This window comes from Mastacembelus armatus, chromosome 8 (genome assembly GCF_900324485.2).
Source record: "Mastacembelus armatus chromosome 8, fMasArm1.2, whole genome shotgun sequence".
Classification (NCBI taxonomy): domain Eukaryota; kingdom Metazoa; phylum Chordata; class Actinopteri; order Synbranchiformes; family Mastacembelidae; genus Mastacembelus; species Mastacembelus armatus.
Window position 1 is genome coordinate 11,280,858 of NC_046640.1, and position 15,227 is coordinate 11,296,084.

General features: G+C 42.6%; 1 protein-coding gene across 1 annotated transcript; it reads right to left on the reverse strand.

Annotated features, from left to right (window-relative positions):
- Positions 1–612: 612 nt before the first annotated feature.
- Positions 613–12,276, reverse strand: stk17al (serine/threonine kinase 17a like). Its single transcript, XM_026325021.2, has 7 exons — positions 11,919–12,276; positions 8,678–8,890; positions 4,897–5,041; positions 4,021–4,147; positions 3,870–3,918; positions 3,400–3,579; positions 613–2,692 (listed from the first exon to the last, which is right to left on the reverse strand). The coding sequence occupies exons 1-7, from the start codon at positions 12,029–12,031 to the stop codon at positions 2,401–2,403; spliced, it is 1,119 nt and encodes a 372-aa protein (XP_026180806.1). The 5' UTR covers positions 12,032–12,276; the 3' UTR covers positions 613–2,400.
- Between the last annotated feature and the right edge of the window lie 2,951 nt (positions 12,277–15,227).

The window sequence follows — 15,227 nt, forward strand, 5'->3', positions numbered from 1 at the left end:
AGGGGAAGCGGCTGGTCCAGCCAAGAGCCACCAGAGCAGGACCCTGCAGGGAGCCCCGCATTCTCCTCACTGGCCACTGCAGGACTGAAGTGGCTCAGTGCCGACCGGGAGAGGAAGAGCACATTAAAGCAAGAATTTGGGATATTGGCAGGAAGGGATATTGTTAAAACTGACACAAGTAAACAATCACAAGATCATGTGCATGGGAGGCAGACAAAAAGCGAAAGAAACTTTACTCCAGTGGAAAGCATTACTGTGTTCCTCTTCACATGGTGCTGGCATTTCCTGTTCTGAGAGCCTGCTGGATATTTATGGAAGACAGGCTCATGAGAGTGCTTTTTTCTTTCTGATACTCTGTTTCTGTAAATAGACAGACAGAGAAAAAGCAGATGCTTCACAGCCAGTCTAGTCTAAGCAAGGGTAATGTGTTTTGGTGGGTTCTGCTACATAGGTGAACTATCAACATCCTTCAGACACTGAAAGGCATCGCTGTACATCCAACCAGCTCTGTGCAAAATAAGAAATGGGATAACTAGGGTGGAGTGGAGCGGAACTTCACTTTGATCACAGACCTAAAAGTTTGGAAACCATCATCCAAAGAGGGTACTTAGATTTGTTTGCATTCTTTAATGTTAGAGGGCACAATTAAATTACATACAGTACTGAAACACTGCAACCCATCAGACATCCATGGTCTGATACTGATACTGACATGAGATATTATCTAACATTTGCATCTTGAATTGAATTTTGGTTTATGAAAAGCTAATTTTCTTTTAAATAGGAATATTTCAATAGGATTTGCCACCAAAAGCTGCACGAAAACATAGCAAGGGGCTTTTTTTTTTTTTCTTCCCAACTTTCACCCATTTCAGTCTGCAAGGCACATTACTGCATTTTGCTGTTACACATATATGCAAAATATCAACAAAATAAGTCTGAAGAGAAGAGTTTGATACAAAATGCACATGTATTTTTTTGCTTAGTTACATTTTTGTAATGCATGCCATCAATTTTTATTTATTTTAATATAACGTCCACAAGGACAAGTGCAAACCTGCCTAAAATTCATGAGCAAAAAACATGAATAAGTAAATATGATGTTAACATTCATACACTGGTTTTAAAAAACATCAATTACCTTTACAGATTCATTTTAATACTAACTCTTAATATACATTCCAGTACAATTTGAGAAATTCTTATTTCTCTGCTTCCTCCAATCTGAAGGCAAATATCACATTTACACAAATCTGGGCTCTTCAGTTAACAATGTCTTTTTTTCCCCCCCAATTACAATAACAAAACCGATCTATTGGCTTCCAACCATTGCCATTCCCCTTTTTCCATGACTGATGTTTTCACCATATTTAAAGAGCATGAACTCTAGTGGCAACCTTGAAGTTAAGTACAAAATAAAACTTGTGCAACTTGTGCAATATCTAACAAAACACAAATTTTGAACTCTTGATATTAACACAGAAGTGAGGTTGAAAAATTGGCACATTGTGAAAAAGGTCAAAAACAGTGGGTTGTGGAGAATATGTACAGTACATTGTGTGACAGCTTGACGAGCCTTTGGTTTCTTATTATTACATGCAAGTCCAATAAAATAAAAAGTGCTCGAGATTGTCCTAAAAAAAAAAAAAAAAAAAAATGAAAATGTTAACATTTCCATCTAAAACTGAGGCACAGAACTGGGTTTGAATATTAAAGGGGCTGAAGTTGTATAACAAACTCATAAATTAACATATAAAACAGTGGGACAGGTAATGTCTGACTTCAACATAGTCCTTTAAGTTTTATAAGTAGAACCATGTGTCAAAACCCCTTATGTCCTTCAACAGAACTCATCACAGAAGGTATGTCTGGGTCAGCTGAAGCGTAACTTTTTTTTGATGGGAGCACACGGTGAGTGAAGTCATTTCCCAAAGAAGTAGGAGGCTGCCTCTCAGTTCGAAAGGCTAACTGGGTGGAAAAAAGGAAAAAAAAAAAAGAAACCAGTGTGAGTGCAGGGGTGAACTAGCGCAGTGTGAAGCTAAGCCCAGTTAAGTTCTGTCACTTTCAAGGCAGCAGTGCAGTCCTCCGACACAGTCCGGGGTCTTTCTCCAACCCCTTTCTCCTGCATCTTCATTCTTCTCACATTCCTCCCATGCAATTATACATCAGCACAGTGTAGCAGGTATTACTGACACACAGGCACAGACAGAGGTATCAAACTACACACAGCCCAGCTCACAGACATCACAGCAGTAGAAGTGGCCAGCAGGAGGCATACAGCATCCATATAGCATGGCCCCGAGTCAGATCAAGACCAAGAAGATGCAGGCTCACTGGCTTTCAGGGTCTGCTCCATGGAGTTTGAGTTTCTTTAGGCTCTCTCCTCCTGTGAAATGGCATTCAGCAGATCAGCTCCTGCTGTATTTCAGGTCGTGTGGGGAAAGAGGGCTCGCTGAAAGAGAAAGTGTCACGTCCTGTCTTCAGCTCACCCTGGCCTGGACACATGAGGTACGAGTCGATCAAGTTCAGCTCAGGGGAGGGAGCTGGGCTCTCAGGTTCTGACTCGGACTGGCTCGTTTCTGGCTCGTCCAGGGAGGAGGCCGACCTGGTTTGGAGGTGCGGGTGGGAGTGAGGATGGGGGAGCGGGTTCAGCCAGGGGTGGTTGAGGCATTCTTCTGCTGTGGCCCTCTTCCTGTACACACAAACACAATAACACTGTGGATGAGTGGAAATTCCCAAAGAGTTTACATAACCAATGCACTGTCTGGATCTTCTGATTCAATCCATTCTCTTGCAGACGCTGGCCTTATTCCTTTTCAACATTTGCTTTGGAAAACCACAAAAAACAGAAACTTTTGCTCTTAAGATATTTTCCCCTCCGTCTCTCACAGACTACTCAAACTCTGAGGAAACGCTCACTTTTTCCGACGTTGCCACTAATCTGCTGCAATTAAATGATACTGACTGGAGATTATGGCTCTGGATGTGAGACAGAAGCTGCTGCTACTTTTCCTCAATAAACTGTGGCGACAATTTAAGGGGTCTGTGCTGGAGCTATCAGTGTGAATTAGGGTGAGCATTTAGTTTTGTCACAAATGTGCTTACATAGTTTCCCTGGAAAGTTGCCTTAGCTGATTTTTTTTTTCTTTTTTTTAAAGTGAGCTGATGCATCAGTATTTGGTGTAATGTCAAATCAAAGGCTTTTTTTTTTTTTTTATTGAAGTGAGTTTATAATCAGCATTTGCAAATTCTGCCTAAGTGACGCAAATCTTGTGACCACACTTGCTCATTCAGTCGGATGTACATCCGTCCTGGTGTGAACCTGACTCACACCCTTGGTGTGCAGTTTTCGCCACAATCTGAACATCTGATCAGTTTTATTACGATAAACTGTCTCACCTGGGGTTTTTAACCAACAATGACTTGATGAAGTCAACAGCCAGGGAGGAGATCCCCTCAAATATGTCTTGCGAGTAGTCTATGCTGACTTGGGAGATGTTGAGAAATGTCTCCTGCTTATCGTCACCCAGGAAGGGAGACTCGCCTGTCAGCATGACGTAGGTCAGCACCCCGATACTCCTGGGAGAGAGGAAGGAAGTAAGGCAAGTAGGTTATGAGGAAATATCTGTCATTTTTGATGGTTACAAAATGTGTTTTGTGACACACCATAGCATAACAGATTTGGTTGTCTTCCACTAAGCTGTGGTTACAAGTCTGAAGCAAAGATGATCTTGTGGTCAGAGGTCGAGACATAAGACTGATGTTTGCACATCAGGGAGGTGTTGTCACTGTCCTAAATATGTCTTTGTTCCCACATGTAAAATAGATACTAAATCAGTTTAAACAGTCAACTAGAGCAGCGCACTCACCACATGTCTGTCGCAGTGCTAATGGGTTCATAGCTCAGGATCTCTGGTGCTGCAACAGAAACACATGGCCCCATTTAGTCACAATAAATGACACCCAAATTGAAAAGAAACAGGTGTGTCTGGGAATTCAAAGACCAAAAGCAGGACTCACCCACATACTCTGGAGTACCCAGGATCTCCCTGACCTCTGTGATGTTGTCCATGCATCTGGACAAGCCAAAGTCCACAATACGAATGTCGCCCAGAGGAGTGGCACTGGTCAGCAAGATGTTCTGAGGCTGGAGAGGACAGAGCAAACATTATGGGATAGGATTAATGATTATATTCAAGAAGAGATCAGACATTGTAGGTCATTCATTACATGCTAGTGTGAATGAGTCAAAGCATTTGAGAGAACTAGTCACAAGACAATTCGGGGTTTGGGCTCAGATCACACTAAGCCTAACAGACAGGTTGGGTACTCCTCCCAACCACTTAGATGGCTCCACAATTAGTGGGTGCAAACTCTGTGTGTGTGTGTGTGTGTAAAAGACATAGCTTAATTCTGGGTCAGGCTGGCTAAATGCCAGAGTTGGCTGGAACATTTGAGATAAACATGAGGACACACCAGGCCAACTATCAGGTGTGGGCTGATAGTCTAATAAACCACAAGAGCAACCGAAGAGTCAGCCTTTAAAAAAACACTTCACATACACAAAAGTGCCGTTTAATCCAGGACACATGCATTTTTTTAGTCTCCTAGAGTCACTTAAAATAATCATATAACATGTAAGGGGAAACTAAATGGGTGGTAACTTTTTTTTTTTTTTTAGGCAAAACCTCATTGATGACCACCTTGTTAGATCAGGGCCCATTAAAGACGACATGATAGTTCAGCGAGGTTCCTTTGGAGACCAATTCCTCATGGAACAGGGTCACAACTCAGTGGATGAGCTGTGATTGCATAACGGAAATCCGATCTCTCTCAGTCTGCACCTCGAAGGAATACACTGTCTTACACTGTCATATCATCTTTCAGGGCGCTTACTTTCAGATCCAGATGCACCACATTGTTTCGATGCAGGAAGGCCACTCCACTAAGGATCTGCCTGGCCAGTCGGATCACATCTTTTTCTGTGAAGGCCTCATCGTTATCAGCAACACATTGGTTGAAGATTTCACCACCGGCGGCACTGAAAGGAAGGAAACAAAGCAAGGATAAGACAAAGAAAAGAACCGTAGATGTAGCCCTCCCAGTGGAGTTTAGTTTGGCTTACTTTGATTCTGATTATTCATTCAAACCTGTCATAATAAATTAAACAGGACAAAAACGCCCTTCCTCTTAGTTTCAATTGCACAAGTTGACAATAGCAAATTCCAACCAATCCCATTAGTACAAATTTAGTGAACAAACCAAAAGTCATTTCCACTTTCTTTCAAATTACGTAACAGCCCGTCTCCACAATAGTGTACTTTGGACTGAGAAAAAAAGTCCATCCACATCTACACACAGCATACAAGTCCAATATAAATCAATATAATTTTAGGTGACCTGCCTCTGCATGTGCTTGTCCTTTCTCAGGAATATTACTAGAGATAAGAATGGTCATATCAGCAGTTCCAGATAAGCCCTTATACAGTCTGATATATTGCACATTAACTTTATAAACCCCCCAAAAAAAGTTTCTAAGCCTAGAAATTATAAAGGAACAGAAAGACTAGAGAAGGTGCATTTAGGGGCAGGGCAGTAGTTTTAGGTTGGTAACTAGTTACTGTACAAGCCTCAGCCTGCATAGTTTTCTGCTTATTTGTTCAAAACAACGTACGTGTAACGGATTGTTCTTTTCTTTTCAAGTTAGTAATTAAACAGCTGAATGGTGACGGTTTTGGTGGAAGAATAGTCAGATTCTTGCCTGGTCTTGCTTTGCTTGTGTAACAAGGTTAAGTAAAGTGGAGACATGGTGGATTTACGTTGGATGCTCCATCAGTTAGATCAATCCCTGAAGCTGACAGTTCACCCAAAAAACCAGAACCATGTGTGGGGGATTTAAAATGGCACACATGCTTTGAATCTTCAGAGGAAAAAAAACAAAACAAAAAAAAAAAAAAACAAAACCTAGGCCCTGGGCATTTCTGTTACATAACCAGCACCATCCCTATCCTCCGTTAAGTCTCCTAAACCTGGACTCTTTACTATCCTCAGCTGTGAAAATAGCACCCATGGTTTTGAGGATATCCGTCACTGGTGCCTATAATCTTTTTTATTTATTTTTTGCTTCCAACAAAATGCTGCTTGACCTGCCATCTACCCTCCTTGTTACAAACATACCTAATTCCACCTAACAACCCCCCAAAGAGTTTAGAAGCAGGGGAGACATACAATAAGACTCAGCCACAATGAAAACTGCATAGGAAAAACCCCTGATGACTTTTACTAAATTGGTTTTATAGTGACAATGAACTTGAATCTGCAAGCTTAGCAAGGACTTGACCTATAAGCATTTACTGTACCTGTCTGAATGACTAAAGGTTTGGCATGAAGTGCCTCAATAGCTTCATTAAGCTGTCGGCAGAGTGCCTGAAGAGATTTTAAATCCTGATAAAGACAATCTTGTTTAAGTTCAATAGACTGCACACATTGTACCCAAGCACTTAAGTATGATATGACACTTCCCTCAAGTCCAAATATCGTCTCTGCGTTCTCTTGCTTTCCAAGAATGTTAATGTACTCAGTACTTCAGCCTGTAGGCAGACATCCTCCCCTGCACTAACCCGCAAGAGTAAACCCACTGTGAATGAGTACTGAAAATATTTCTCTATTTCAGAGTGATAAGCCAGTTCAAACTACTGTAAGTTGCTTTATTTGGTCAGTGCCCTTTGTTGGCCGACGACCAAACCGGGCACTATTGACATCACTTTAACAAGACTCTGTCGGCCCGTTTCCAGAAGTATAACCTGTCTGTTGGCTGCACCTTCTAGACAGCACTTGCTCTTAAGTACATTACAATTAAAGCTCAATGAGCTCAATAGTACTTAGGATTACATTACATCCAAAGGGGAATACTCCAATGAAAATTTACATTAAACATGAAACTGGCTCTTTAAACAAAATTAACAGAAAAAGGAAATGGAGAAAAGGCTGCAAATAAAATGATCTGACAAGAATTGAGGTAAAAATGTAGATTTTAAATATTGTGATGTGTTGAAATAAGCTCTCTTTCCTACTGCACACTTAAGTAGATTGGAAAAGAGCAGGCTATAAAGGTCCATGCTTTATGGAAAATTCATCATCATGAAGGTTTTTAGCTTCTGTGCGCAAAAAACGGTTTTAGAGCTTAGAGGTGATGCACATTCATTCTTTTCTTTTTTTAAAATCACAGTGACCATCTCTCAAACTAGTCATTATGCTAAGGCTTTCTGTGGCACTGACGCACACTGAAGCAGCACTTTGAAAGAGCATTAGAATTTCTCGCTTCCATTTCTCTGACATTACCGAGGAAGTGGTTGTGGCTGCGAAAAGCGCATGTGCAGGCACACGTTTAACACCAGCGTGGGTGCATGCTACTTCTGGGAGCTCGACTTTCTGCTTACATTTAAAGCCCACAGGAAATGGAAAGTAGTTTGCAATTCTCGAAACTCCTGTTGAGGTCAGGCAGCATGTTGATGCAACTTTTCAGAGCTAACAGTCTAACTGTGAGTGCTGATGAATCTTTCAGACAAATCTACAACACAATAGCCCAACTCACAGACTTGAGCCAAGCTCTTTTAGCGCTAAAATGTTATGCATGTACATGCTGCTTAATTATATGCTCAAAGCCAAACGGTGCAGCTGGAGAATAACTTTGGGCTAGTGCCGATTGACCTCTTGCTATGTTTTCTCTGCAGGCATGCAGCAGTGACCTGTGGTGCTACTTCCCTTTTCACATTTCATTGGGGGTCAAACTCAGCTGCCCCTCCTCGCCACAGGGAGGCTTTTGTTCAGCAGTGGCATTCCATGTCTGGGTTGGAGATGACAAGTGAAGACTGGGCAGGAGAGGGCTTCCTGTCTGAGCAGCAAGCAGGGTCAGGGCAAACCGGTTCAAGAAAAATTGCCCTGTGTTATCTCCCTGCAATCAGGCAAGCGAGGTAATTATGATGCTAACTGTCCTTTACAAATCCTAATTAGAGCAGGATCCTTACTAAATAAATCATGTCATTACAACAGACCAGAGCGCCTCACTGAACTTGCTGGGTCTCTGAATGAGCAGCTTGACTGCATGCAGTTCACCTGCATGCACCTTGTAAAATACTGGTCAGTAAATTCTCACAGTAGGTTTTAACTGACTCATTTGTGGCCCTTTATTGTCGATCTCATATTGAGGCTGTTTTGTATTTAAATTGGCACTTCCTGACAGCCACTTAGCGCAACAACAGTCAGCTTTGCTAAGGTTATGCTGAGATGAGCAAACCACACGGAGAGAGAATTTCCATTTAAGGTAGAGTTCATGTTAAAATGGGTTGTGCATTTCACACGTGAGGTGAGAAAGACGTAAGCAACATACAGCTGTTTTCTCAGCAGCCAGCACATAAGTCAAGAAGGGGTTTTTTTTGGTTCTCAGATCAGACCAAAAAAATATATATATATATATATCAGAATTCACATGAAAATATGAAAGCACTGACACTATTGTCATGTAAAATGCAGGCCATGAAGCTACCATCATTGTTAGTGGTGGTTCAAGCCAAGACTGGGTGTGAATGAGGGTCAGACAAGGCTTTTTAAATGTTGCTTACAGTAGTTTTACAGTGACCTTTGTATTTTTTTTCTTCTGTTATGCCTATTGTCTTACCACTCCAGAATAAGGATGATTTCTGTGGTGGTTTCGTAGACCTCATGCAGTGCCACTACATAAGGGTTGGCCTTGGCTGACTCCAGCACGGCGATCTCATTCAAGATGTCCTTGCGGCAGTCCCCGCCCTTCCGTCGCTTTCGCAGGAACTTGGCAGCGTACTGGTTCCCTGTTGCCTTCTCAATGCACTTCTTCACCACTGCAAACTTTCCCCTGGGAAACAAAGCAGCCAGGGAGAGAGAGAGTGATTAGTAAGGAGACAGTATAATCTCAACCACATTATTGGTTTTTCAAATACATTTGGTCAGAGATTGTTCTGTTCCATATCCAAGCAGGCAAAAGGATCACTGGATCAAATGTGGGTCATTTAAACTGCATCAAATGAAAGGCTAAAATTACTGGACATTCTTAGGACCGTTAAACTGCTATGATTTGAAACCTAGATTACAGTGCAACACATTTGGAAAAGCCCACCAACAGACCGCAAGTGCAAAAAATGTAGGCGAGGTTCAGAGATAAGGAGTGGCATCATTTGAAACTACAGAAACTATTAATGATCACTGATACTCTCAGTTGAGAAGGCGTCATTACACATTACAGATTTTTCCTTTTCCTGTAGACTTCAGGACTATCTGACAGGAGGCAGATAAGGACTGACACTTTTGGCAAGTGCTTCTGAATAGCCAGCAGGGACCTGATAAAACTAATGCCATTTCATAGGTCAAGCAAAAACAGCCGCTTGGTTGCTGCATGTCACTGGTAAAATGTCTACTTTCCTAATTTCATCACTACAAATTCATTTTTCTGCATATACATTGATTATATATGGGGTGTTATAGGTCAGTCGTGGCTTTGGGCAGGATGTCCGATGTGCAGAACTGTCTCTCTGTGTCAAGCTGACCACAATCAACAGCTGTCCTTTCCAACCTGATAATGAGCCCTTGTCCGCTCCCTTTTCTTCACAGCTGACAGCAGCAGGGACAAATGAATTGTGTTAACGCCTCTGCCCAGACCCTTGACCAGAGCCTGCGTCTCCTTTGACAGTCGCACAAAAGCTGACCAGTCGGCTAACACAGCCCCAAGACCAGGACCACCCACCTGACAGCGGCTCAGTAGGCCAAGCGAGGGGGCGGGTGGGGTAAGTGCTGTTACAGTCACTTTGGAGCCTAAGCAGCAGGCCAGAATGGACAGTAACGTCCTCATCTGTATCCAACTAGTGTCTCAATGGTTTAATGAGCTTCAAAAGGCAGAGAGACTCAGAATCAAGTGGCCTAGTCAGAAAGGTCCAGTCAGCGTGGTGCCAGTAACTTTCCCACACAGCGTTACTCCAAGCCCACTGTGCCGGGGACCAAAAACAACAACTGTTCTGGCTGGAGCCTGGTTCTGTTTTGGCTTCCACCCCAGCCGACGTGAGGCCTGTTCCTTCTCTTTTGCTGTTTCCCAGTCTCACAGAATGGTGAAGACTCATTGTTAAGAATGAAAAGGAAAAACCCGTCAGACATTTCATCCTTAATTGGCTGAGTTGAGAGAAACTCACTGTGGGCTGGGAACTACATATGAAGTGAAAAGGAATGACCCACACAGGCCTGTTTAGAGGACAATAGGTCAGAGGTTATTAAACATGGCCATTTTCCAGCCCATAACTCCTGGTCATAGAAAACACTGCAGTGCAAGTTTGTTTCCTTTCTTGTGTTAAAACACATTCAACAGAAGACAAACTCTAAACCAGACTGTGACTAACACTAATTAGTGCTTTCTTAAACATTATGTCTGGATCCACATACACAGTTATGCAGATCAAACAGCTCATTTGCAGGATTATCCGCAGTAGAATCTGTTTAACACTAGTCTGCCATCCATCATCCACTTTAGTGTCACATATGAAATTAATCCCTTTCCAGCACTGGAGATGGTGATAATTCGATTGAGAAATTGGTTTCCTGTGGAGTCTGCGTTTTGTCTCCCTCAGCAGGGCACTGACTCATGTCTGAAGTGTGATGAGAAATGACAGTTCTCACAGCTCTCAATTGCCCGTTTTGCAGACAGACAGACAACACGAGTTCCTCTTCCTGCTGTCAAGTTGGCCACATCGTTTGATTATGCACAGTTCTACAGGGAACCACAGCTCATGATGCACAAAAAAAAAAAAAAAAAAAAAAAGCTTGATGAGAAGACTTCAAAAAACAAGGACTGTGAACTTTATTTCGATTTCTTTTTTTTCTTTTTTTTAACCTGAAGAGATAAAAGTAGCAACTACAGGAAGAATTCAAGTTTAAAATATAGCCCATCCCCTGGCATGCACCTCTACCTGTACACACATTCCTGCGCTTATGGAGGCTGATGCTGTTAATTCATAAGACAAGAGGAGGGAAAGAGGCTGAGGGGTTGTGAGGGAAGCTGATATGGTGGACTGACTACCAGCCTGTCAATCTGCACAGGAGCAAACTGAAGCTACAGCAGCAGATGCACAATTGGCACAAGTATTAATCAAACAGCTGTTGCATTAAGTGGAACCCAAGAAGTCCACTGTGGTTCCTCATCCAAATTCAAAATGCTTTATCGGGAAAGTCATTTTTGTCTTGCATACTGGGGAGTCCCCGTTTAAATACCATTAAGACTGTGCACGTCAAAGTTTTGGGATCCATACAATTAGTCAGTGTGACCTACAAAAGGCTGATGGTAGATGGCAATCACCTACTGGGGAAAACAGCTACAAAGCAAGAAAAGTGTCATAAAAGCAAAAATCCTACAAAGGGCATCAGTTGAAACACCTACACAGGTTTGTGGGTTTCCGATGTCTAAGGAAAAACATGATGCTGATATAATTTCTTAGATTGCATACACAGAAAACAATGTGTGGACCAAATTTTCTGGTATAGCAGCATCTCCAAACAATTCCTTAATGTCCACGTCGCTCTTCAAATTAAAACGTCACAAAGACTCAAATCTTCGCACCAACTTTAAACCAAGACGCACAAAAGCGCATTCCGGGGTCCAAAGCGCGTCTCCATCCGCGGCTTTCCCCGGAAAGGAATGCGGGATTGGAAACGTTCAATTAACACGCTTCCCATTAACACGTGCAGAGAGCAAATCTAATATGATTATCCTTCCCGATTTACACAAGCCTATTAAGATATTACTGCAAAATCCGAGCAGCCAGCACATGAACAAAGTCAGCACCCGGATTAGTTCTTTCATCAATGAAATGCTGGAAACCACTCATCCGAATAACAAGACTCACCTGCCCAGTTCTTTGCCGACCAGATCGTAATTGGCCGTGAACGGCTCGGTTCTTATCCTCGTGTGGATTTTTGTCATCATTCCGTTTTTGCTCATGTTTGCTGAATCTAGCATCGACCGAAGAGGGGAAACAACTTCTTCTTTCGCCAAGACAAATACAACAAAGACAGTTTTCTGACACGATCAAGTAAAAAGTTACATGATAAAAAAAAAACCACTGTCGATTAACGTGAACAGCAGCTGCGTCAAAACGCGGAGTGATAATCCAAGTTAAGCGCGTCCGAAACGACAGGATGAAGATGATGCCCCTGCAGGACTGCGAACCGGTCGATGCGGTAAATTAGTTTGAACGCTACTACACATTCCTGACAATAAACTCCTCGTATGGGACCGCCCCCCTTTGCACTCACGCTCAGCACCGAGAGCCAATGGATGTGCTGAAGGGGAGGGACCCGAGGCGCAGAGCCAGTCCACGGTGGTGCGTTCAAGTGACAGGCGCTCATTAGTGCAGAAACAACAAAACACAGTGTTCATGTTTGCATGCACAGGCAGACGCACAGAAAGATTTTAGTCATGTTTGACTTTGGTATGCGTTTTTCTGCTTTTTATTCTGAGCTTGGCTGAGTCTTATTTTTCTCACACAACGCTCTGTCATCAATGTGAAACTGCCCCTGGGGTATGAAAGCTTCCTGTTGGTTTTTTTTCTCCCCTGATCTGTGGGAGAGTTGATTGTCTGCCTGTTGAACCTGTGTGTCATTAAAGAAGAATTCAAGGCATCTCATTAGAAAACTCATCACCAGGAAAGTACAGTGATGTTCAGGTTCTTGTTTATGTAACATTTACGGTAAGTCGGTATAAGAAAACAGATTATGTGATGTTGGCCTGAGTTAGAGAAAACAATAGTGAATGTAAAGACAAGGCAGGAAGAATTGGAGTTGGCTTGAGGAGAAGCCTGTGTGATGATGAACTGGAGTGCATCGGGAAATGTGTCACCTAAGCTCCAGGGGCTTGCTGAGCTAAAACTGTGAAGCTATTAGAAACACCGAGGCCTGGGCTGACCTCAAGCAAACAGATCAGCACACACACACAGACACAGACACTGACAGATGGATACACACACAGACAGACGGATACACACACAGATGCACACAAACAAGGCAAATGTTGCTCAGCTGAGAGTCAATCCCAGACAATAAAGGAAGTTGTGGTGAAGCCTGTGGTCATGAGACCATATGTGTGTAGTCCTTTGAAAACATTGGCTGCACTTACAACAAATAAACTGTAAACAATTATCTGTTGATTACAAATGGCACTCATGTCATCATCATAGCAGGCACCTACATTTCCTAAAGAAGGAGCTTGTACCAGTACTTCTCATGTTTCTAAATGAGGAGATATGTATTTGTGCCGCCCTGAGGGAAGGGAGGGAAGGAAGGGCAGGGAGGGGAGGGGAAGGAGGGAAAAAAGAAGATACGACAGGATGACAGCTCCCTCTATACTGGTGTTATGGCCTATGGCTGAGCACATTGCTAGTGGTTGATCACATGCCCTACATAACTGTTGTCTTGCACACAGAGCGATATTTGTCCAGGCTTATCATAACAAAGCCAATTTTGTTAGCACAAACAGCAGCTGATGTTAAAGAAACCCAGTGACAGTGGACATTCCTCTGGCATGTCATTAGTGTCTGGCGACCAGGTTACATAACGAATTACACCTCCCCAAATTGCTACCTTAGGTCTAACCAAGTTCCACTCCGAAACCTTGACCCTCTGTCTTTGCCAGCCTTCCCATTAAAGATGGGGTCAGAGTTCAGGGGAGCTACGTTAGTTAGGGGGCTCTACCCAGCCCCTGAGACCTAATGAAAGCACATACCAGTGAATTAGCCTGCCAGCCTACAGTTTAGCTAACATAAATACGAGAAATTCAGCCGTGACCTGGGGAACACTTTCTGAACCACTGGAACAAATAGACCCAGTCATGACTGTGTCAGAAAACACGGCTCTTGTTTTACAAGGCCTCAGCTACAGAGTAATGTCTGGGTCATGTGATAATGTTTCAACGTTTGCCTGAGTTTAAATTTATGACAGCGAAGTGCAGACGCATAGAACAACAGAGAACAGAAAGCAGCTTTGTTATCCAAGACAGCATCTTTGGCCTATCTGCAAAACTCATTCTGGTCCAGTGAATGCATCGTTCCTTCTGTGTTGCAGTAGACACCTCATCCACATATATGTGTCGTATGATCTGAAGAGCTGCTGTTCTTCCAAAGGAGGTACAATGTCGTGGGTGGAGGGGCAGAAAAAGAGACGACTGTTGCAGTATCAGGGTAAAGTACACTACTATGCTCCCTTATGACTCCCTTAAGTAAATGTGGCGGAGACAAGCCACCTTTTGTTTTAAGTATTTCCTACTTTCCGCTCTTTTTTGTAGCCCATGGGTGTGTAAACAATAGGGGGATGGGGTTATCATTATGTAAGTGTTTCTCTCTCATGACTGACCAAAATATCCTCTTTTACCACATGTTTGTACATGGAGGAGGCATGATGAGGAAGTGCGCCATCAGCCAGCACCTTCATATGTCTGACTGGTGAGGTGTCCTTGTTAGATATGTAAATGAAGGTCACACAGATAAACTGTCAGTAAACTAATAAAAATGTTTTCACATCTTTCATTGCTTCTTTTATTTTCTTTGTCTTGCTCCATTTCAGAAGCACCTGAAAGCAGCTGGCAGTAGCAACATTTTGTGAGAAAAAAAAAAACACCAAACGTTCTTAGGAAATTTGAAGGCGTGGAAGACTACATCTGCAAAACTGCAAAATGCTGAATCCTTACAGAGCAAAATTGCTAGCTGTCTAAACCCTGTCTACGGTTCTTAGTCATAAAACAGTGTTTATGCAGAAAGGGGATTCCTGTAATGAATGGGCTCAGACTCAGGAGATACTACTTGATAATCTCACTTCAGTCAATAAGTGCTCCCTGTATTCTTCAACTGCTTAAACTGGGCTTCAGTACATATATTATCTGTCATGTGTTGTGCAATTTGTAATTGACAAACAACTGTTACTTTACCAAAAAAAAAAAAAAAAAAAAAGCTCAATGTCTTTGCAACAGCAGACGCTAATTTGTTTGTGTAGATAGCGTGCATGCCTCCACTTACAGGGTTAGGGAAGACTGACAGTGGGCCAATTTAATGCATGATGTCATGCTTTCATTAACACTATAAATCATGTGTCCAGTGGCATAATGGTGGGGGGCCTAGGTCACACACTGATGTGATGGCTAATCCATTTGCAGTGACCTAAGTGTA

Excerpts from the sequence above, each read along its gene's own strand:
- stk17al (XM_026325021.2), bottom strand. The coding sequence starts at position 12,031 with ATGCTAGATTCAGCAAACATGAGCAAAAACGGAATGATGACAAAAATC. Across the intron at positions 3,919-4,020 it reads GGGTACTCCAGAGTATGTGG|CACCAGAGATCCTGAGCTAT; the intron begins GTGAGTCCTGCT and ends TTTCTGTTGCAG. Across the intron at positions 2,693-3,399 it reads TTGTTGGTTAAAAACCCCAG|GAAGAGGGCCACAGCAGAAG; the intron begins GTGAGACAGTTT and ends TTGTGTGTACAG.